Here is a 22,390-nt window from a genome sequence, read left to right as displayed (position 1 = left end):
CCCGGGGAGGATGACCCGAGGAGGGTGACCCGGGGAGGATGACCCCGGGGAGGATGACCCGAGGAGGGTGACCCCGGGGGAGGATGACCCGGGGAGGGTGACCCGGGGAGGATGACCCGGGGAGGATGACCCCGGGGAGGATGACCCCGAGGAGGGTGACCCCGGGGAGGATGACCCCGGGGAGGATGACCCGAGGAGGGTGACCCCGGGGAGGATGACCCGAGGAGGGTGACCCGGGGAGGATGACCCCGGGGAGGATGACCCGGGGAGGGTGACCCGGGGCGGATGACCCCGGGGAGGATGACCCGAGGAGGGTGACCCCGGGGAGGATGACCCGAGGAGGGTGACCCGGGGAGGATGACCCGAGGAGGGTGACCCCGGGGAGGATGACCCGAGGAGGGTGACCCCGGGGAGGATGACCCGAGGAGGGTGACCCCGGGGAGGATGACCCGGGGAGGGTGACCCCGGGGAGGATGACCCGAGGAGGGTGACCCCGGGGAGGATGACCCGAGGAGGATGACCCCGGGGAGGATGACCCGAGGAGGATGACCCCGGGTGATGAACGACCTGTGTTTCCCCTCCAGTACCTGTGGGAACGGACGGTTGACCTGCACATTCGCCGCCTGTGTCCGCAACGGTCACTTTACCGCCTGGAGCCCCTGGACTTCCTGTTCCCGCAGCTGCGGCGGGATTGGACACATGACCAGATCACGTGACTGTTCAAACCCAGCGCCAGCCAATGGAGGCAGAGACTGTGCCGGACCCCGAGTCGATGTCAAGTTCTGTCAGACCGCTGAGTGTCAGGGTGAGTGATTGGGTGAGGGGAGAGAGGGGGGCGAGGGGAGAGATCGGGAGGGGAGGGGGGGAGAGAGGGGGAGATCGGGAGGGGAGGGGGGAGAGAGGGGGAGATCGGGAGGGGAGGGGGGAGAGAGGGGGAGATCGGGAGGGGAGGGGGGAGAGAGGGGGAGATCGGGAGGGGGAGGGGGGAGAGAGGGGGAGATCGGGAGGGGAGGGGGGAGAGAGGGGGAGATCGGGAGGGGAGGGGGGAGAGAGGGGGAGATCGGAAGGGGAGGGGGGAGAGAGGGGGAGATCGGGAGGGGAGGGGGGAGAGAGGGGGAGATCGGGAGGGGAGGGGGGAGAGAGGGGGAGATCGGGAGGGGAGGGGGGGAGAGATCGGGGGGGCAGAGAGGGGGAGATCGGGAGGGGAGGGGGGAGAGAGGGGGAGTTCGGGAGGGGAGGGGGGAGAGAGGGTGAGATCGGGAGGGGAGGGGGGGAGAGAGGGGGAGATCGGGAGGGGAGGGGGGAGAGAGGGGGAGATCGGGAGGGGAGGGGGGAGAGAGGGGGAGATCGGGAGGGGAGGGGAGGGGGGAGAGAGGGGGAGATCGGGAGGGGAGGGGGGAGAGAGGGGGAGATCTGGAGGGGAGGGGGGAGATAGGGAGGGGAGGGGGGAGAGAGGGGGAGATCGGGAGGGGAGGGGGGGAGAGAGGGGAAGATCGGGAGGGGAGGGGGGAGAGGGGAGGAGAGAGGGGGAGATCGGGAGGGGAGGGGGGAGAGGGGAGGAGAGAGGGGGAGATCGGGAGGGGAGGGGGGAGAGGGGAGGAGAGAGGGGAAGATCGGGAAGGGAGGGGGGGAGAGAGGGGGAGAGGGGAGAGATCAGGAGGGGATGGGGGGGGAGGGGAGAGATCGGGAGTGGATGCAAGGGGAGAGAGGGGGGCGAGGGGAGAGATCGGGGGTGGGAGGGGAGAGATCGGGGGGAGAGAGGGGGTGAGGGGAGAGATCGGGAGGGGATTGGGGTGGGAGAGAGGGGGGCGAGGGGAGAGATCGGGGGGGAGATGGGGGAGAGAGGGGGTGAGGGGAGAGATCGGGGGGAGATGGGGGGGAGAGAGGGGGTGAGGGGAGAGATCGGGAGGGGATTGGGGGGGAACAGAGGGGGGCGAGGGGAGAGATCGGGGGGGGAGATGGGGGCAGGGCGTGAGATTGGGGGGGGCGAGAGATCAGTGAGTGAGAGGTGAGTATGGAGATGCCTTACACATCATTTCAAAACCTTGAAGATTCCTGGACTCAGTGAGTAAAAGCTCCACATAAAGCAGGAATGGCTCAGGCTCCATTCCCGGCCTATGGTCGGGGAGTGGGGGGTGGGGGGGCAGGGGTCAGTGAGTGGAGCGGGGGGGGGTGCGAGGGTCAGGGGTTGGGGTTGGAGACGGGGGTCAGTGAGTGAAGCGGGGGGGGTGCGAGGGTCAGGGGTTGGAGACGGGGGTCAGTGAGTGGAGCCGGGGGGGGGGGTGCGATGGTCGGGGGTCAGGGCGGGGGTCAGTGAGTGGAGCGGGGGGGGGGGGGTGCGAGGGTCGGGGGTCAGGGCGGGGGTCAGTGAGTGGAGCGGGGGTCCAAACTCCGATAACATATTTTTTCTCTTTCAGTGCCCGCCCCAACGAGGGAACCAGTCACCAGTTTACCAGGTAACAGGAAACATTCATCACCTCAAACTCACACCCCTCCGTCTCTCTGTCTCACTCACTCTGTCTCTCGCTCTCGCTCTCTCTGTCTCTGTCTCTGTCTCTCTCGCTCTCTGTCTCTCGCTCTCTCTGTCTCTGTCTCTGTCTCTCGCTCTCTGTCTCTCGCTCTCTCTGTCTCTGTCTCTGTCTCTCGCTCTCTGTCTCTCGCTCTCTGTCTCTCTGTCTCTTGCTCTCGCTCTCGCTCTCTGTCTCTCGCTCTCTGTCTCTGTCTCTCACTCTCTGTCTCTCATCTCTGTCTCTGTCTCTCACTCTCTGTCTCTCGCTCTCTGTCTCTCTGTCTCTCGCTCTCTGTCTCTGTCTCTCGCTCTCTGTCTCTGTCTCTCTCTCTCTGTCTCTCTGTCTCTTGCTCTCTGTCTCTGTCTCTCGCTCTCTGTCTCTCGCTCTCTGTCTCTCGCTCTCTGTCTCTCGCTCTCTGTCTCTGTCTCTCGCTCTCTGTCTCTCGCTCTCTGTCTCTCTGTCTCTTGCTCTTGCTCTCGCTCTCGCTCTCTGTCTCTCTGTCTCTCGCTCTCTGTCTCTGTCTCTCGCTCTCTGTCTCTCGCTCTCTGTCTCTCTGTCTCTTGCTCTTGCTCTCGCTCTCGCTCTCGCTCTCTGTCTCTCGCTCTCTGTCTCTGTCTCTCGCTCTCTGTCTCTCTGTCTCTCGCTCTCTCGGTCTCTGTCTCTGTCTCTCGCTCTCTGTCTCTCGCTCTCTGTCTCTCGCTCTCTGTCTCTGTCTCTCGCTCTCTGTCTCTGTCTCTCGCTCTCTGTCTCTCGCTCTCTGTCTCTGTCTCTCGCTCTCTGTCTCTCGCTCTCTGTCTCTGTCTCACGCTCTCTGTCTCTCGCTCTCTGTCTCTGTCTCTCGCTCTCTGTCTCTCGCTCTCTGTCTCTCTGTCTCTTGCTCTCTGTCTCTCGCTCTCTGTCTCTGTCTCTCGCTCTCTGTCTCTGTCTCTCGCTCTCTCACTCTCGCTCTCTGTCTCTGTCTCTCGCTCTCTGTCTCTCGCTCTCTGTCTCTGTCTCTCGCTCTCTGTCTCTCGCTCTCTGTCTCTGTCTCTCGCTCTCTGTCTCTCTGTCTCTCGCTCTCTGTCTCTGTCTCTCGCTCTCTGTCTCTCGCTCTCTGTCTCTGTCTCTCGCTCTCTGTCTCTCTGTCTCTTGCTCTCTGTCTCTCGCTCTCTGTCTCTCGCTCTCTGTCTCTCGCTCTCTGTCTCTGTCTCTCGCTCTCTCGCTCTCGCTCTCGTCTCTCTGTCTCTCGCTCTCTCACTCTCGCTCTCTGTCTCTGTCTCTCGCTCTCTGTCTCTCGCTCTCTGTCTCTGTCTCTCGCTCTCTGTCTCTCGCTCTCTGTCTCTGTCTCTCTCTCTCTGTCTCTCTGTCTCTCGCTCTCTGTCTCTGTCTCTCGCTCTCTGTCTCTCGCTCTCTGTCTCTGTCTCTCGCTCTCTCGCTCTCGCTCTCTGTCTCTCTGTCTCTCGCTCTCTGTCTCTGTCTCTCGCTCTCTGTCTCTGTCTCTCGCTCTCTGTCTCTCACTCTCTGTCTCTGTCTCTCGCTCTCTGTCTCTCTGTCTCTCGCTCTCTGTCTCTGTCTCTCGCTCTCTGTCTCTCTGTCTCTTGCTCTCTGTCTCTTGCTCTCTGTCTCTGTGTCTCGCTCTCTGTCTCTCGCTCTCTGTCTCTCTCTCTCTGTCTCTCGCTCTCTGTCTCTTGCTCTCTGTCTCTCTGTCTCTCGCTCTCTGTCTCTTGCTCTCTGTCTCTGTGTCTCGCTCTCTGTCTCTCGCTCTCTGTCTCTCTCTCTCTGTCTCTGTGTCTCGCTCTCTGTCTCTCGCTCTCTGTCTCTCTCTCTCTGTCTCTCGCTCTCTGTCTCTCGCTCTCTGTCTCTCGCTCTCTGTCTCTCGCTCTCTGTCTCTCTGTCTCTTGCTCTCTGTCTCTTGCTCTCTGTCTCTCGCTCTCTGTCTCTCGCTCTCTGTCTCTCTGTCTCTTGCTCTCTGTCTCTTGCTCTTGCTCTCGCTCTCGCTCTCTGTCTCTCTGTCTCTCGCTCTCTGTCTCTGTCTCTCGCTCTCTGTCTCTCGCTCTCTGTCTCTGTCTCTCGCTCTCTGTCTCTCGCTCTCTGTCTCTCGCTCTCTGTCTCTCGCTCTCTGTCTCTCTGTCTCTTGCTCTCTGTCTCTTGCTCTCTCGCTCTCGCTCTCTGTCTCTCGCTCTCTGTCTCTGTCTCTCGCTCTCTGTCTCTCGCTCTCTGTCTCTCTGTCTCTTGCTCTCGCTCTCTCTCTCTGTCTCTCTGTCTCTCTGTCTCTTGCTCTCGCTCTCACTCTCGCTCTCTGTCTCTGTCTCTCGCTCTCTGTCTCTCTCGCTCTCTGTCTCTCGCTCTCTGTCTCTGTCTCTCGCTCTCTGTCTCTGTCTCTCGCTCTCTGTCTCTCTGTCTCTGTCTCTCGCTCTCTGTCTCTCGCTCTCTTGCTCTCGCTCTCTCTGTCTCTTGCTCATGCTCTCGCTCTCGCTCTCTGTCTCTCTGTCTCTCGCTCTCTGTCTCTCGCTCTCTGTCTCTCTGTCTCTTGCTCTCGCTCTCTGTCTCTCGCTCTCTGTCTCTCTGTCTCTTGCTCTCGCTCTCACTCTCGCTCTCTGTCTCTGTCTCTCGCTCTCTGTCTCTCTCGCTCTCTGTCTCTCGCTCTCTGTCTCTGTCTCTCGCTCTCTGTCTCTGTCTCTCGCTCTCTGTCTCTCTGTCTCTCGCTCTATGTCTCTCTGTCTCTCTCTCGCTCTCTGTCTCTGTCTCTCGCTCTCGCTCTCTGTCTCTCTGTCTCTCTCTCGCTCTCTGTCTCTCGCTCTCGCTCTCTGTCTCTCTGTCTCTCTCTCGCTCTCTGTCTCTGTCTCTCGCTCTCGCTCTCGCTCTCTGTCTCTCGCTCTCGCTCTCTGTCTCTCTGTCTCTCTCTCGCTCTCTGTCTCTGTCTCTCGCTCTCTGTCTCTCGCTCTCTGTCTCTTGCTCTCACTCTCGCTCTCTGTCTCTTGCTCTCGCTCTCGCTCTCTGTCTCTGTCTCTCACTCTCACTCTCGCTCTCTGTCTCTCTGTCTCTCACTCTCGCTCTCTGTCTCTGTCTCTCGCTCTCTGTCTCTCGCTCTCTGTCTCTGTCTCTCGCTCTCTGTCTCTCGCTCTCTGTCTCTTGCTCTCACTCTCGCTCTCTGTCTCTCGCTCTCTGTCTCTGTCTCTCGCTCTCTGTCTCTGTCTCTCGCTCTCGCTCTCGCTCTCTGTCTCTCGCTCTCGCTCTCTGTCTCTCTGTCTCTCTCTCGCTCTCTGTCTCTGTCTCTCGCTCTCTGTCTCTCGCTCTCTGTCTCTTGCTCTCACTCGCACTCTCTGTCTCTTGCTCTCGCTCTCGCTCTCTGTCTCTGTCTCTCACTCTCGCTCTCTGTCTCTCACTCTCGCTCTCTGTCTCTGTCACTCGCTCTCTGTCTCTCGCTCTCTGTCTCTGTCTCTCGCTCTCTGTCTCTCGCTCTCTGTCTCTCGCTCTCTGTCTCTTGCTCTCACTCTCGCTCTCTGTCTCTGTCTCTCACTCTCGCTCTCTGTCTCTCACTCTCGCTCTCTGTCTCTGTCTCTCGCTCTCTGTCTCTCGCTCTCTGTCTCTCGCTCTCTGTCTCTGTCTCTCGCTCTCTGTCTCTCGCTCTCTGTCTCTCGCTCTCTGTCTCTTGCTCTCACTCTCGCTCTCTGTCTCTCGCTCTCTGTCTCTCGCTCTCTGTCTCTCGCTCTCTGTCTCTCTGTCTCTGTCTCTCGCTCTCTGTCTCTCGCTCTCTGTCTCTGTCTCTCGCTCTGTCTCTCGCTCTCTGTCTCTCGCTCTCTGTCTCTCTGTCTCTGTCTCTCGCTCTCTGTCTCTGTCTCTCGCTCTCTGTCTCTCGCTCTCTGTCTCTCGCTCTCTGTCTCTCTGTCTCTGTCTCTCGCTCTCTGTCTCTCGCTCTCTGTCTCTCGCTCTCTGTCTCTGTCTCTCGCTCTCTGTCTCTCGCTCTCTGTCTCTCGCTCTCTGTCTCTTGCTCTCACTCTCGCTCTCTGTCTCTCGCTCTCTGTTTCTCGCTCTCTGTCTCTTGCTCATCACTCTCGCTCTCTGTCTCGCTCTCTGTCTCTCTGTCTCTCGCTCCCTGTCTCTGTCTCTCGCTCTCTGTCTCTCGCTCTCTGTCTCTTGCTCTCACTCTCGCTCTCTGTCTCTCGCTCTCTGTCTCTTGCTCTCACTCTCGCTCTCTGTCTCTCGCTCTCTGTCTCTCGCTCTCTGTCTCTCGCTCTCTGTCTCTGTCTCTCGCTCTCTGTCTCTCGCTCTCTGTCTCTCGCTCTCTGTCTCTGTCTCTCGCTCTCTGTCTCTCGCTCTCTGTCTCTTGCTCTCACTCTCGCTCTCTGTCTCTCGCTCTCTGTCTCTGTCTCTCGCTCTCTGTCTCTTGCTCTCACTCTCGCTCTCTGTCTCTCGCTCTCTGTCTCTCGCTCTCTGTCTCTCGCTCTCTGTCTCTCGCTCTCTGTCTCTTGCTCTCACTCTCGCTCTCTGTCTCTTGCTCTCGCTCTCTGTCTCTCGCTCTCTGTCTCTCGCTCTCTGTCTCTGTCTCTCGCTCTCTGTCTCTCGCTCTCTGTCTCTGTCTCTCGCTCTCTGTCTCTCGCTCTCTGTCTCTCGCTCTCGCTCTCTGTCTCTCGCTCTCTGTCTCTCGCTCTCTGTCTCTGTCTCTCGCTCTCTGTCTCTGTCTCTCGCTCTCTGTCTCTCGCTCTCTGTCTCTGTCTCTCGCTCTCTGTCTCTCGCTCTCGCTCTCTGTCTCTGTCTCTCGCTCTCTGTCTCTGTCTCTCGCTCTCTGTCTCTCGCTCTCTGTCTCTCGCTCTCTGTCTCTGTCACTCGCTCTCTGTCTCTCGCTCTCTGTCTCTGTCTCTCGCTCTCTGTCTCTCGCTCTCTGTCTCTCGCTCTCTGTCTCTCGCTCTCTGTCTCTGTCTCTCGCTCTCTGTCTCTCGCTCTCTGTCTCTCTGTCTCTCGCTCTCTGTCTCTCTCTCTCTGTCTCTCGCTCTCTGTCTCTCGCTCTCTGTCTCTCGCTCTCTGTCTCTCGCTCTCTGTCTCTCGCTCTCTGTCTCTCGCTCTCTGTCTCTCTCTCTCTGTCTCTCGCTCTCTGTCTCTCGCTCTCTGTCTCTCGCTCTCTGTCTCTTGCTCTCTGTCTCTTGCTCTCTGTCTCTCGCTCTCTGTCTCTCGCTCTCTGTCTCTCTGTCTCTTGCTCTCTGTCTCTTGCTCTTGCTCTTGCTCTCGCTCTCGCTCTCGCTCTCTGTCTCTCTGTCTCTCGCTCTCTGTCTCTGTCTCTCGCTCTCTGTCTCTCTGTCTCTCGCTCTCTGTCTCTCGCTCTCTGTCTCTCGCTCTCTGTCTCTCGCTCTCTGTCTCTCTGTCTCTTGCTCTCTGTCTCTTGCTCTCTCGCTCTCGCTCTCTGTCTCTCGCTCTCTGTCTCTCGCTCTCTGTCTCTGTCTCTCGCTCTCTGTCTCTCGCTCTCGCTCTCTGTCTCTCGCTCTCTGTCTCTCGCTCTCTGTCTCTGTCTCTCGCTCTCTGTCTCTCTGTCTCTCGCTCTATGTCTCTCTGTCTCTCTCTCGCTCCCTGTCTCTGTCTCTCGCTCTCGCTCTCGCTCTCTGTCTCTCGCTCTCGCTCTCTGTCTCTCTCTCTCTCTCTCGCTCTCTGTCTCTGTCTCTCGCTCTCTGTCTCTCGCTCTCTGTCTCTTGCTCTCACTCTCGCTCTCTGTCTCTTGCTCTCACTCTCGCTCTCTGTCTCTGTCTCTCACTCTCGCTCTCTGTCTCTCTGTCTCTCACTCTCGCTCTCTGTCTCTGTCTCTCGCTCTCTGTCTCTCGCTCTCTGTCTCTCGCTCTCTGTCTCTCGCTCTCTGTCTCTGTCTCTCGCTCTCTGTCTCTCGCTCTCTGTCTCTTGCTCTCACTCTCGCTCTCTGTCTCTCGCTCTCTGTCTCTGTCTCTCGCTCTCTGTCTCTGTCTCTCGCTCTCGCTCTCTGTCTCTCGCTCTCGCTCTCTGTCTCTCTGTCTCTCTCTCGCTCTCTGTCTCTGTCTCTCGCTCTCTGTCTCTCGCTCTCTGTCTCTTGCTCTCACTCTCACTCTCACTCTCTGTCTCTTGCTCTCACTCTCGCTCTCTGTCTCTCACTCTCGCTCTCTGTCTCTGTCTCTCGCTCTCGCTCTCTGTCTCTCACTCTCGCTCTCTGTCTCTGTCTCTCGCTCTCTGTCTCTGTCTCTCGCTCTCTGTCTCTCGCTCTCTGTCTCTTGCTCTCACTCTCGCTCTCTGTCTCTCGCTCTCTGTCTCTCGCTCTCTGTCTCTTGCTCTCACTCTCGCTCTCTGTCTCTTGCTCTCACTCTCGCTCTCCGTCTCTTGCTCTCACTCTCGCTCTCTGTCTCTTGCTCTCACTCTCGCTCTCTGTCTCTTGCTCTCACTCTCGCTCTCTGTCTCTGTCTCTCACTCTCGCTCTCTGTCTCTCACTCTCGCTCTCTGTCTCTGTCTCTGTCTCTCGCTCTCTGTCTCTGTCTCTCGCTCTCTGTCTCTCGCTCTCTGTCTCTTGCTCTCACTCTCGCTCTCTGTCTCTCGCTCTCTGTCTCTCGCTCTCTGTCTCTCGCTCTCTGTCTCTCGCTCTCTGTCTCTCGCTCTCTGTCTCTCGCTCTCTGTCTCTCTGTCTCTGTCTCTCGCTCTCTGTCTCTCGCTCTCTGTCTCTGTCTCTCGCTCTCTGTCTCTCGCTCTCTGTCTCTCGCTCTCTGTCTCTCTGTCTCTGTCTCTCGCTCTCTGTCTCTGTCTCTCGCTCTCTGTCTCTCTGTCTCTGTCTCTCGCTCTCTGTCTCTCGCTCTCTGTCTCTCGCTCTCTGTCTCTGTCTCTCGCTCTCTGTCTCTCGCTCTCTGTCTCTCGCTCTCTGTCTCTCGCTCTCTGTCTCTCGCTCTCACTCTCGCTCTCTGTCTCTCGCTCTCTGTCTCTCGCTCTCTGTCTCTGTCTCTCGCTCTCTGTCTCTCGCTCTCTGTCTCTCGCTCTCTGTCTCTCGCTCTCTGTCTCTCGCTCTCTGTCTCTGTCTCTGTCTCTCGCTCTCTGTCTCTCTGTCTCTTGCTCTTGCTCTCGCTCACGCTCTCTGTCTCTCTGTCACTCGCTCTCTGTCTCTGTCTCTCGCTCTCTGTCTCTCTGTCTCTCGCTCTCTGTCTCTGTCTCTCGCTCTCTGTCTCTCTGTCTCTTGCTCTCTGTCTCTTGCTCTTGCTCTCGCTCTCTGTCTCTGTCTCTCGCTCTCTGTCTCTCGCTCTCTGTCTCTTGCTCTCACTCTCGCTCTCTGTCTCTTGCTCTCACTCTCGCTCTCTGTCTCTCGCTCTCTGTCTCTCGCTCTCTGTCTCTGTCTCTCGCTCTCTGTCTCTCGCTCTCTGTCTCTGTCTCTCGCTCTCTGTCTCTCGCTCTCTGTCTCTTGCTCTCACTCTCGCTCTCTGTCTCTCGCTCTCTGTCTCTGTCTCTCGCTCTCTGTCTCTTGCTCTCACTCTCGCTCTCTGTCTCTCGCTCTCTGCCTCTCGCTCTCTGTCTCTCTGTCTCTCTGTCTCTCTCTCGCTCTCTGTCTCTGTCTCTCGCTCTCTGTCTCTCGCTCTCTGTCTCTTGCTCTCACTCTCGCTCTCTGTCTCTTGCTCTCGCTCTCTGTCTCTCGCTCTCTGTCTCTCGCTCTCTGTCTCTGTCTCTCGCTCTCTGTCTCTCGCTCTCTGTCTCTGTCTCTCGCTCTCTGTCTCTCGCTCTCTGTCTCTGTCTCTCGCTCTCTGTCTCTCGCTCTCTGTCTCTCGCTCTCTGTCTCTGTCTCTCGCTCTCTGTCTCTGTCTCTCGCTCTCTGTCTCTCGCTCTCTGTCTCTGTCTCTCGCTCTCTGTCTCTCGCTCTCTGTCTCTGTCTCTCGCTCTCTGTCTCTGTCTCTCGCTCTCTGTCTCTCGCTCTCTGTCTCTCGCTCTCTGTCTCTGTCTCTCGCTCTCTGTCTCTCGCTCTCTGTCTCTCGCTCTCTATCTCTCTGTCTCTGTCTCTCGCTCTCTGTCTCTCGCTCTCTGTCTCTGTCTCTCGCTCTCTGTCTCTCGCTCTCTGTCTCTCGGTCTCTGTCTCTTGCTCTCACTCTCGCTCTCTGTCTCTCGCTCTCTGTCTCTCGCTCTCTGTCTCTTGCTCTCACTCTCGCTCTCTGTCTCGCTCTCTGTCTCTCTGTCTCTCGCTCTCTGTCTCTGTCTCTCGCTCTCTGTCTCTCGCTCTCTGTCTCTTGCTCTCACTCTCGCTCTCTGTCTCTCGCTCTCTGTCTCTCGCTCTCTGTCTCTCGCTCTCTGTCTCTCGCTCTCTGTCTCTGTCTCTCGCTCTCTGTCTCTCGCTCTCTGTCTCTCGCTCTCTGTCTCTGTCTCTCGCTCTCTGTCTCTCGCTCTCTGTCTCTGTCTATCGCTCTCTGTCTCTCGCTCTCTGTCTCTCGCTCTCTGTCTCTGTCTCTCGCTCTCTGTCTCTCGCTCTCTGTCTCTGTCTCTCGCTCTCTGTCTCTCGCTCTCTGTCTCTGTCTCTCGCTCTCTGTCTCTCGCTCTCTGTCTCTGTCTCTCGCTCTCTGTCTCTGTCTCTCGCTCTCTGTCTCTCGCTCTCTGTCTCTCGCTCTCTGTCTCTCGCTCTCTGTCTCTGTCTCTCGCTCTCTGTCTCTCGCTCTCTGTCTCTCGCTCTCTGTCTCTTGCTCTCACTCTCGCTCTCTGTCTCTGTCTCTCGCTCTCTGTCTCTTGCTCTCTGTCTCTGTCTCTCGCTCTCTGTCTCTCGCTCTCTGTCTCTCGCTCTCTGTCTCTCGCTCTCTGTCTCTCGCTCTCTGTCTCTCGCTCTCTGTCGCTGTCTCTCGCTCTCTGTCTCTGTCTCTCGCTCTCTGTCTCTCGCTCTCTGTCTCTGTCTCTCGCTCTCTGTCTCTCGCTCTCTGTCTCTGTCTCTGTCTCTCGCTCTCTGTCTCTCGCTCTCTGTCTCTGTCTCTCGCTCTCTGTCTCTGTCTCTCGCTCTCTGTCTCTGTCTCTCGCTCTCTGTCTCTCGCTCTCTGTCTCTCGCTCTCTGTCTCTGTCTCTCGCTCTCTGTCTCTCGCTCTCTGTCTCTCGCTCTCTGTCTCTCGCTCTCTGTCTCTCGCTCTCTGTCTCTCGCTCTCTGTCTCTCGCTCTCTGTCTCTCGCTCTCTGTCTCTCGCTCTCTGTCTCTCGCTCTCTGTCTCTGTCTCTCGCTCTCTGTCTCTTGCTCTCTGTCTCTTGCTCTCTGTCTCTCGCTCTCTGTCTCTCGCTCTCTGTCTCTCGCTCTCTGTCTCTGTCTCTGTCTCTCGCTCTCTGTCTCTCTGTCTCTTGCTCTCGCTCTCTCTCTCTGTCTCTCTGTCTCTCTGTCTCTTGCTCTTGCTCTCGCTCTCGCTCGCTGTCTCTCTGTCTCTCGCTCTCTGTCTCTCGCTCTCTGTCTCTCGCTCTCTGTCTCTCTGTCTCTTGCTCTCGCTCTCTGTCTCTCGCTCTCTGTCTCTCTGTCTCTTGCTCTCGCTCTCACTCTCGCTCTCTGTCTCTGTCTCTCGCTCTCTGTCTCTCTCGCTCTCTGTCTCTCGCTCTCTGTCTCTGTCTCTCGCTCTCTGTCTCTGTCTCTCGCTCTCTGTCTCTCTGTCTCTGTCTCTCGCTCTCTGTCTCTCGCTCTCTGTCTCTCGCTCTCTTGCTCTCGCTCTCTCTGTCTCTTGCTCATGCTCTCGCTCTCGCTCTCTGTCTCTCTGTCTCTCGCTCTCTGTCTCTCGCTCTCTGTCTCTCTGTCTCTTGCTCTCGCTCTCTGTCTCTCGCTCTCTGTCTCTCTGTCTCTTGCTCTCGCTCTCACTCTCGCTCTCTGTCTCTGTCTCTCGCTCTCTGTCTCTCTCGCTCTCTGTCTCTCGCTCTCTGTCTCTGTCTCTCGCTCTCTGTCTCTGTCTCTCGCTCTCTGTCTCTCTGTCTCTCGCTCTATGTCTCTCTGTCTCTCTCTCGCTCTCTGTCTCTGTCTCTCGCTCTCGCTCTCTGTCTCTCTGTCTCTCTCTCGCTCTCTGTCTCTCGCTCTCGCTCTCTGTCTCTCTGTCTCTCTCTCGCTCTCTGTCTCTGTCTCTCGCTCTCGCTCTCGCTCTCTGTCTCTCGCTCTCGCTCTCTGTCTCTCTGTCTCTCTCTCGCTCTCTGTCTCTGTCTCTCGCTCTCTGTCTCTCGCTCTCTGTCTCTTGCTCTCACTCTCGCTCTCTGTCTCTTGCTCTCGCTCTCGCTCTCTGTCTCTGTCTCTCACTCTCACTCTCGCTCTCTGTCTCTCTGTCTCTCACTCTCGCTCTCTGTCTCTGTCTCTCGCTCTCTGTCTCTCGCTCTCTGTCTCTGTCTCTCGCTCTCTGTCTCTCGCTCTCTGTCTCTTGCTCTCACTCTCGCTCTCTGTCTCTCGCTCTCTGTCTCTGTCTCTCGCTCTCTGTCTCTGTCTCTCGCTCTCGCTCTCGCTCTCTGTCTCTCGCTCTCGCTCTCTGTCTCTCTGTCTCTCTCTCGCTCTCTGTCTCTGTCTCTCGCTCTCTGTCTCTCGCTCTCTGTCTCTTGCTCTCACTCTCACTCTCTGTCTCTTGCTCTCGCTCTCGCTCTCTGTCTCTGTCTCTCACTCTCGCTCTCTGTCTCTCACTCTCGCTCTCTGTCTCTGTCACTCGCTCTCTGTCTCTCGCTCTCTGTCTCTGTCTCTCGCTCTCTGTCTCTCGCTCTCTGTCTCTCGCTCTCTGTCTCTTGCTCTCACTCTCGCTCTCTGTCTCTGTCTCTCACTCTCGCTCTCTGTCTCTCACTCTCGCTCTCTGTCTCTGTCTCTCGCTCTCTGTCTCTCGCTCTCTGTCTCTCGCTCTCTGTCTCTGTCTCTCGCTCTCTGTCTCTCGCTCTCTGTCTCTTGCTCTCACTCTCGCTCTCTGTCTCTCGCTCTCTGTCTCTCGCTCTCTGTCTCTCGCTCTCTGTCTCTCTGTCTCTGTCTCTCGCTCTCTGTCTCTCGCTCTCTGTCTCTGTCTCTCGCTCTGTCTCTCGCTCTCTGTCTCTCGCTCTCTGTCTCTCTGTCTCTGTCTCTCGCTCTCTGTCTCTGTCTCTCGCTCTCTGTCTCTCGCTCTCTGTCTCTCGCTCTCTGTCTCTCTGTCTCTGTCTCTCGCTCTCTGTCTCTCGCTCTCTGTCTCTCGCTCTCTGTCTCTGTCTCTCGCTCTCTGTCTCTCGCTCTCTGTCTCTCGCTCTCTGTCTCTTGCTCTCACTCTCGCTCTCTGTCTCTCGCTCTCTGTTTCTCGCTCTCTGTCTCTTGCTCATCACTCTCGCTCTCTGTCTCGCTCTCTGTCTCTCTGTCTCTCGCTCCCTGTCTCTGTCTCTCGCTCTCTGTCTCTCGCTCTCTGTCTCTTGCTCTCACTCTCGCTCTCTGTCTCTCGCTCTCTGTCTCTTGCTCTCACTCTCGCTCTCTGTCTCTCGCTCTCTGTCTCTCGCTCTCTGTCTCTCGCTCTCTGTCTCTGTCTCTCGCTCTCTGTCTCTCGCTCTCTGTCTCTCGCTCTCTGTCTCTGTCTCTCGCTCTCTGTCTCTCGCTCTCTGTCTCTTGCTCTCACTCTCGCTCTCTGTCTCTCGCTCTCTGTCTCTGTCTCTCGCTCTCTGTCTCTTGCTCTCACTCTCGCTCTCTGTCTCTCGCTCTCTGTCTCTCGCTCTCTGTCTCTCGCTCTCTGTCTCTCGCTCTCTGTCTCTTGCTCTCACTCTCGCTCTCTGTCTCTTGCTCTCGCTCTCTGTCTCTCGCTCTCTGTCTCTCGCTCTCTGTCTCTGTCTCTCGCTCTCTGTCTCTCGCTCTCTGTCTCTGTCTCTCGCTCTCTGTCTCTCGCTCTCTGTCTCTCGCTCTCGCTCTCTGTCTCTCGCTCTCTGTCTCTCGCTCTCTGTCTCTGTCTCTCGCTCTCTGTCTCTGTCTCTCGCTCTCTGTCTCTCGCTCTCTGTCTCTGTCTCTCGCTCTCTGTCTCTCGCTCTCGCTCTCTGTCTCTGTCTCTCGCTCTCTGTCTCTGTCTCTCGCTCTCTGTCTCTCGCTCTCTGTCTCTCGCTCTCTGTCTCTGTCACTCGCTCTCTGTCTCTCGCTCTCTGTCTCTGTCTCTCGCTCTCTGTCTCTCGCTCTCTGTCTCTCGCTCTCTGTCTCTCGCTCTCTGTCTCTGTCTCTCGCTCTCTGTCTCTCGCTCTCTGTCTCTCTGTCTCTCGCTCTCTGTCTCTCTCTCTCTGTCTCTCGCTCTCTGTCTCTCGCTCTCTGTCTCTCGCTCTCTGTCTCTCGCTCTCTGTCTCTCGCTCTCTGTCTCTCGCTCTCTGTCTCTCTCTCTCTGTCTCTCGCTCTCTGTCTCTCGCTCTCTGTCTCTCGCTCTCTGTCTCTTGCTCTCTGTCTCTTGCTCTCTGTCTCTCGCTCTCTGTCTCTCGCTCTCTGTCTCTCTGTCTCTTGCTCTCTGTCTCTTGCTCTTGCTCTTGCTCTCGCTCTCGCTCTCGCTCTCTGTCTCTCTGTCTCTCGCTCTCTGTCTCTGTCTCTCGCTCTCTGTCTCTCTGTCTCTCGCTCTCTGTCTCTCGCTCTCTGTCTCTCGCTCTCTGTCTCTCGCTCTCTGTCTCTCTGTCTCTTGCTCTCTGTCTCTTGCTCTCTCGCTCTCGCTCTCTGTCTCTCGCTCTCTGTCTCTGTCTCTCGCTCTCTGTCTCTCGCTCTCGCTCTCTGTCTCTCGCTCTCTGTCTCTCGCTCTCTGTCTCTGTCTCTCGCTCTCTGTCTCTCTGTCTCTCGCTCTATGTCTCTCTGTCTCTCTCTCGCTCCCTGTCTCTGTCTCTCGCTCTCGCTCTCGCTCTCTGTCTCTCGCTCTCGCTCTCTGTCTCTCTCTCTCTCTCTCGCTCTCTGTCTCTGTCTCTCGCTCTCTGTCTCTCGCTCTCTGTCTCTTGCTCTCACTCTCGCTCTCTGTCTCTTGCTCTCACTCTCGCTCTCTGTCTCTGTCTCTCACTCTCGCTCTCTGTCTCTCTGTCTCTCACTCTCGCTCTCTGTCTCTGTCTCTCGCTCTCTGTCTCTCGCTCTCTGTCTCTCGCTCTCTGTCTCTCGCTCTCTGTCTCTGTCTCTCGCTCTCTGTCTCTCGCTCTCTGTCTCTTGCTCTCACTCTCGCTCTCTGTCTCTCGCTCTCTGTCTCTGTCTCTCGCTCTCTGTCTCTGTCTCTCGCTCTCGCTCTCTGTCTCTCGCTCTCGCTCTCTGTCTCTCTGTCTCTCTCTCGCTCTCTGTCTCTGTCTCTCGCTCTCTGTCTCTCGCTCTCTGTCTCTTGCTCTCACTCTCACTCTCACTCTCTGTCTCTTGCTCTCACTCTCGCTCTCTGTCTCTCACTCTCGCTCTCTGTCTCTGTCTCTCGCTCTCGCTCTCTGTCTCTCACTCTCGCTCTCTGTCTCTGTCTCTCGCTCTCTGTCTCTGTCTCTCGCTCTCTGTCTCTCGCTCTCTGTCTCTTGCTCTCACTCTCGCTCTCTGTCTCTCGCTCTCTGTCTCTCGCTCTCTGTCTCTTGCTCTCACTCTCGCTCTCTGTCTCTTGCTCTCACTCTCGCTCTCCGTCTCTTGCTCTCACTCTCGCTCTCTGTCTCTTGCTCTCACTCTCGCTCTCTGTCTCTTGCTCTCACTCTCGCTCTCTGTCTCTGTCTCTCACTCTCGCTCTCTGTCTCTCACTCTCGCTCTCTGTCTCTGTCTCTGTCTCTCGCTCTCTGTCTCTGTCTCTCGCTCTCTGTCTCTCGCTCTCTGTCTCTTGCTCTCACTCTCGCTCTCTGTCTCTCGCTCTCTGTCTCTCGCTCTCTGTCTCTCGCTCTCTGTCTCTCGCTCTCTGTCTCTCGCTCTCTGTCTCTCGCTCTCTGTCTCTCTGTCTCTGTCTCTCGCTCTCTGTCTCTCGCTCTCTGTCTCTGTCTCTCGCTCTCTGTCTCTCGCTCTCTGTCTCTCGCTCTCTGTCTCTCTGTCTCTGTCTCTCGCTCTCTGTCTCTGTCTCTCGCTCTCTGTCTCTCTGTCTCTGTCTCTCGCTCTCTGTCTCTCGCTCTCTGTCTCTCGCTCTCTGTCTCTGTCTCTCGCTCTCTGTCTCTCGCTCTCTGTCTCTCGCTCTCTGTCTCTCGCTCTCACTCTCGCTCTCTGTCTCTCGCTCTCTGTCTCTCGCTCTCTGTCTCTGTCTCTCGCTCTCTGTCTCTCGCTCTCTGTCTCTCGCTCTCTGTCTCTCGCTCTCTGTCTCTCGCTCTCTGTCTCTGTCTCTGTCTCTCGCTCTCTGTCTCTCTGTCTCTTGCTCTTGCTCTCGCTCACGCTCTCTGTCTCTCTGTCACTCGCTCTCTGTCTCTGTCTCTCGCTCTCTGTCTCTCTGTCTCTCGCTCTCTGTCTCTGTCTCTCGCTCTCTGTCTCTCTGTCTCTTGCTCTCTGTCTCTTGCTCTTGCTCTCGCTCTCTGTCTCTGTCTCTCGCTCTCTGTCTCTCGCTCTCTGTCTCTTGCTCTCACTCTCGCTCTCTGTCTCTTGCTCTCACTCTCGCTCTCTGTCTCTCGCTCTCTGTCTCTCGCTCTCTGTCTCTGTCTCTCGCTCTCTGTCTCTCGCTCTCTGTCTCTGTCTCTCGCTCTCTGTCTCTCGCTCTCTGTCTCTTGCTCTCACTCTCGCTCTCTGTCTCTCGCTCTCTGTCTCTGTCTCTCGCTCTCTGTCTCTGTCTCTCGCTCTCTGTCTCTTGCTCTCACTCTCGCTCTCTGTCTCTCGCTCTCTGCCTCTCGCTCTCTGTCTCTCTGTCTCTCTGTCTCTCTCTCGCTCTCTGTCTCTGTCTCTCGCTCTCTGTCTCTCGCTCTCTGTCTCTTGCTCTCACTCTCGCTCTCTGTCTCTTGCTCTCGCTCTCTGTCTCTCGCTCTCTGTCTCTCGCTCTCTGTCTCTGTCTCTCGCTCTCTGTCTCTCGCTCTCTGTCTCTGTCTCTCGCTCTCTGTCTCTCGCTCTCTGTCTCTCGCTCTCTGTCTCTGTCTCTCGCTCTCTGTCTCTCGCTCTCTGTCTCTCGCTCTCTGTCTCTGTCTCTCGCTCTCTGTCTCTGTCTCTCGCTCTCTGTCTCTCGCTCTCTGTCTCTGTCTCTCGCTCTCTGTCTCTCGCTCTCTGTCTCTGTCTCTCGCTCTCTGTCTCTGTCTCTCGCTCTCTGTCTCTCGCTCTCTGTCTCTCGCTCTCTGTCTCTGTCTCTCGCTCTCTGTCTCTTGCTCTCTGTCTCTCGCTCTCTGTCTCTCTGTCTCTGTCTCTCGCTCTCTGTCTCTCGCTCTCTGTCTCTGTCTCTCGCTCTCTGTCTCTCGCTCTCTGTCTCTCGCTCTCTGTCTCTTGCTCTCACTCTCGCTCTCTGTCTCTCGCTCTCTGTCTCTCGCTCTCTGTCTCTTGCTCTCACTCTCGCTCTCTGTCTCGCTCTCTGTCTCTCTGTCTCTCGCTCTCTGTCTCTGTCTCTCGCTCTCTGTCTCTCGCTCTCTGTCTCTTGCTCTCACTCTCGCTCTCTGTCTCTCGCTCTCTGTCTCTCGCTCTCTGTCTCTCGCTCTCTGTCTCTCGCTCTCTGTCTCTGTCTCTCGCTCTCTGTCTCTCGCTCTCTGTCTCTCGCTCTCTGTCTCTGTCTCTCGCTCTCTGTCTCTCGCTCTCTGTCTCTGTCTATCGCTCTCTGTCTCTCGCTCTCTGTCTCTCGCTCTCTGTCTCTGTCTCTCGCTCTCTGTCTCTCGCTCTCTGTCTCTGTCTCTCGCTCTCTGTCTCTCGCTCTCTGTCTCTGTCTCTCGCTCTCTGTCTCTCGCTCTCTGTCTCTGTCTCTCGCTCTCTGTCTCTGTCTCTCGCTCTCTGTCTCTCGCTCTCTGTCTCTCGCTCTCTGTCTCTCGCTCTCTGTCTCTCGCTCTCTGTCTCTGTCTCTCGCTCTCTGTCTCTCGCTCTCTGTCTCTCGCTCTCTGTCTCTTGCTCTCACTCTCGCTCTCTGTCTCTGTCTCTCGCTCTCTGTCTCTTGCTCTCTGTCTCTGTCTCTCGCTCTCTGTCTCTCGCTCTCTGTCTCTCGCTCTCTGTCTCTCGCTCTCTGTCTCTCGCTCTCTGTCTCTCGCTCTCTGTCGCTGTCTCTCGCTCTCTGTCTCTGTCTCTCGCTCTCTGTCTCTCGCTCTCTGTCTCTGTCTCTCGCTCTCTGTCTCTCGCTCTCTGTCTCTGTCTCTGTCTCTCGCTCTCTGTCTCTCGCTCTCTGTCTCTGTCTCTCGCTCTCTGTCTCTGTCTCTCGCTCTCTGTCTCTGTCTCTCGCTCTCTGTCTCTCGCTCTCTGTCTCTCGCTCTCTGTCTCTGTCTCTCGCTCTCTGTCTCTCGCTCTCTGTCTCTCGCTCTCTGTCTCTCGCTCTCTGTCTCTCGCTCTCTGTCTCTCGCTCTCTGTCTCTCGCTCTCTGTCTCTCGCTCTCTGTCTCTCGCTCTCTGTCTCTCGCTCTCTGTCTCTCGCTCTCTGTCTCTCGCTCTCTGTCTCTGTCTCTCGCTCTCTGTCTCTGTCTCTCGCTCTCTGTCTCTCGCTCTCTGTCTCTCGCTCTCTGTCTCTCGCTCTCTGTCTCTGTCTCTGTCTCTCGCTCTCTGTCTCTCGCTCTCTGTCTCTCGCTCTCTGTCTCTGTCTCTCGCTCTCTGTCTCTCGCTCTCTGTCTCTGTCTCTCGCTCTCTGTCTCTGTCTCTCGCTCTCTGTCTCTGTCTCTCGCTCTCTGTCTCTGTCTCTCGCTCTCTGTCTCTCGCTCTCTGTCTCTCGCTCTCTGTCTCTGTCTCTCGCTCTCTGTCTCTCGCTCTCTGTCTCTCGCTCTCTGTCTCTTGCTCTCACTCTCGCTCTCTGTCTCTGTCTCTCGCTCTCTGTCTCTCGCTCTCTGTCTCTGTCTCTTGCTCTCGCTCTCTGTGTCTCGCTCTCTGTCTCTCGCTCTCGCTCTCTGTCTCTCACTCTTGCTCTCTGTCTTTGTCTCTCGCTCTCTGTCTCTCGCTCTCTGTCTCTCGCTCTCTGTCTCTCTCGCTCTCTGTCTCTCTCGCTCTCTGTCTCTCGCTCTCGCTCTCTGTCTCTCGCTCTCGCTCTCTGTCTCTCTGTCTCTCTCTCGCTCTCTGTCTCTCGCTCTCGCTCTCGCTCTCTGTCTCTCGCTCTCGCTCTCGCTCTCTGTCTCTCGCTCTCGCTCTCGCTCTCGCTCTCGCTCTCTGTCTCTTGCTCTCGCTCTCTGTCTCTGTCTCTCGCTCTCTGTCTCTCTCGCTCTCTGTCTCTCGCTCTCTGTCTCTGTCTCTTGCTCTCTGTCTCTCTGTCTCTTGCTCTCGCTCTCACTCTCGCTCTCTGTCTCTGTCTCTCGCTCTCTGTCTCTCTCGCTCTCTGTCTCTCTCGCTCTCTGTCTCTCGCTCTCGCTCTCTGTCTCTCGCTCTCGCTCTCTGTCTCTCTGTCTCTCTCTCGCTCTCTGTCTCTCGCTCTCGCTCTCTGTCTCTCGCTCTCGCTCTCGCTCTCGCTCTCGCTCTCTGTCTCTCGCTCTCGCTCTCGCTCTCGCTCTCTGTCTCTTGCTCTCGCTCTCGCTCTCTGTCTCTCGCTCTCGCTCTCGCTCTCGCTCTCTGTCTCTCGCTCTCGCTCTCGCTCTCGCTCTCTGTCTCTTGCTCTCGCTCTCGCTCTCTGTCTCTGTCTCTCGCTCTCTGTCTCTGTCTCTTGCTCTCTGTCTCTCTGTCTCTCTGTCTCTTGCTCTCGCTCTCGCTCTCGCTCTCTGTCTCTGTCTCTCGCTCTCTGTCTCTCGCTCTCTGTCTCTCGCTCTCTGTCTCTCACTCTCGCTCTCTGTCTCTCTCTCGCTCTCTGTCTCTGTCTCTTGCTCTCTGTCTCTCTGTCTCTTGCTCTCGCTGTCGCTCTCGCTCTCTGTCTCTGTCTCTCGCTCTCTGTCTCTCTCGCTCTCTGTCTCTCGCTCTCTGTCTCTGTCTCTTGCTCTCTGTCTCTCTGTGTCTCGCTCTCTGTCTCTCTGTGTCTCGCTCTCTGTCTCTGTCTCTTGCTCTCTGTCTCTCTGTGTCTCGCTCTCTGTCTCTGTCTCTCGCTCTCTGTCTCTCGCTCTCTGTCTCTCGCTCTCTGTCTCTCGCTCTCTGTCTCTCGCTCTCTGTCTCTCGCTCTCTCGCTCTCTGTCTTTCGCTCTCTGTCTCTCGCTCTCTGTCTCTCGCTCTCTGTCTCTCGCTCTTTGTCTCTTGCTCTCACTCTCTTGCTCTCTGTCTCTGTCTCTCGCTCTCTGTCTCTCGCTCTCTGTCTCTCGCTCTCTGTCTCTCGCTCTCTGTCTCTCGCTCTCTGTCTCTCGCTCTCGCTCTCTGTCTCTCACTCTCTGTCTCTCGCTCTCTGTCTCTTGCTCTCTGTCTCCCTCTCTGTCTCTGTCTCTCTCTCTTATTTGTTGCAGGGTGGGAGCATTGTTGGCAAGGCCGGCATTTATTGCCCATCCCTAATTGCCCCTTGAGAAGGTGGTGGTGAGCCGCCTTCTTGAATCGCTGCAGTCCGTGTGGTGAAGGTGCTCCCACAGTGCTGTTAGGGAGGGAGTTCCAGGATTGTGACCCAGCGACGATGAAGGAACGGCCGATATATTTCCAAGTCGGGATGGTGTGTGACTGGGAGGGGAACGTGGAGGTGGTGGTGTTCCCATGCGCCTGCTGCCCTTGTCCTTCTAGGTGGTAGAGGTCGCGGGTTTGGGAGGTGCTGCCGAAGAAGCCTTGGCGAGTTGCTGCAGTGCATCTTGTAGATGGTGCACACTGCAGCCAGGGGGCGCCGGTGGTGGAGGGAGTGAGTGTTGGAGGTGGTGGAGGGAGTGAGTGTTGGAGGTGGTGGAGGGAGTGAGTGTTGGAGGTGGTGGAGGGAGTGAGTGTTGGAGGTGGTGGAGGGAGTGAGTGGTGGAGGTGGTGGAGGGAGTGAGTGTTGGAGGTGGTGGAGGGAGTGAGTGGTGGAGGTGGTGGAGGGAGTGAGTGGTGGAGGTGGTGGAGGGAGTGAGTGGTGGAGGTGGTGGAGGGAGTGAGTGTTGGAGGTGGTGGAGGGAGTGAGTGTTGGAGGTGGTGGAGGGAGTGAGTGTTGGAGGTGGTGGAGGGAGTGAGTGTTGGAGATGGTGGAGGGAGTGAGTGGTGGAGGTGGTGGAGGGAGTGAGTGTTGGAGGTGGTGGAGGGAGTGAGTGTTGGAGGTGGTGGAGGGAGTGAGTGTTGGAGGTGGTGGAGGGAGTGAGTGTTGGAGGTGGTGGAGGGAGTGAGTGTTGGAGGTGGTGGAGGGAGTGAGTGTTGGAGGTGGGGGAGGGAGTGAGTGTTGGAGGTGGGGGAGGGAGTGAGTGTTGGAGGTGGTGGAGGGAGTGAGTGTTGAAGGTGGTGGAGGGAGTGAGTGTTGGAGGTGGGGGAGGGAGTGAGTGTTGGAGGTGCTGGAGGGAGTGAGTGTTGGAGGTGGTGGAGGGAGTGAGTGTTGGAGGTGGTGGAGGGAGTGAGTGTTGGAGGTGGTGGAGGGAGTGAGTGTTGGAGGTGGTGGAGGGAGTGAGTGTTGGAGGTGGTGGAGGTAGTGTGTGTTGGAGGTGGTGGAGGGAGTGAGTGTTGGAGGTGGTGGAGGGAGTGAGTGTTGGAGGTGGTGGAGGGAGTGAGTGTTGGAGGTGGTGGAGGGAGTGAGTGTTGGAGGTGGGGGAGGGAGTGAGTGTTGGAGGTGGTGGAGGGAGTGAGTGGTGGAGGTGGTGGAGGGAGTGAGTGTTGGAGGTGGTGGAGGGAGTGAGTGTTGGAGGTGGTGGAGGGAGTGAGTGTTGGAGGTGGTGGAGGGAGTGAGTGTTGGAGGTGGTGGAGGGAGTGAGTGTTGGAGGTGGTGGAGGGAGTGAGTGTTGGAGGTGGTGGAGGGAGTGAGTGTTGGAGGTGGTGGAGGGAGTGAGTGTTGGAGGTGCTGGAGGGAGTGAGTGTTGGAGGTGGTGGAGGGAGTGAGTGTTGGAGGTGGTGGATGGGGTGTGGATCAAGCGGCTGCTTTGTCCTGGATGGTGTTGAGCCTCGAGT

At 57.4% G+C, this 22,390-nt stretch overlaps 1 protein-coding gene across 1 annotated transcript in view; it reads left to right on the top strand.

The window, feature by feature from the left end:
* LOC139242611 (SCO-spondin-like) overlaps window positions 1-22,390 on the top strand; it is a gene marked incomplete at both ends in the record, with an annotated part of 61,661 nt that overhangs the window by 21,252 nt on the left and 18,019 nt on the right. The window contains 2 exons of the mRNA XM_070870439.1: window positions 585-805; window positions 2,418-2,456. Coding sequence (XP_070726540.1) covers window positions 585-805; window positions 2,418-2,456 — 260 coding nt within the window. The remainder of the gene's footprint in view (window positions 1-584; window positions 806-2,417; window positions 2,457-22,390) is intronic.

This window comes from Pristiophorus japonicus, unplaced genomic scaffold (assembly GCF_044704955.1).
Source record: "Pristiophorus japonicus isolate sPriJap1 unplaced genomic scaffold, sPriJap1.hap1 HAP1_SCAFFOLD_1388, whole genome shotgun sequence".
Lineage (NCBI taxonomy): Eukaryota > Metazoa > Chordata > Chondrichthyes > Pristiophoridae > Pristiophorus > Pristiophorus japonicus.
This window is presented reverse-complemented; position numbering and strand designations above follow the sequence as displayed.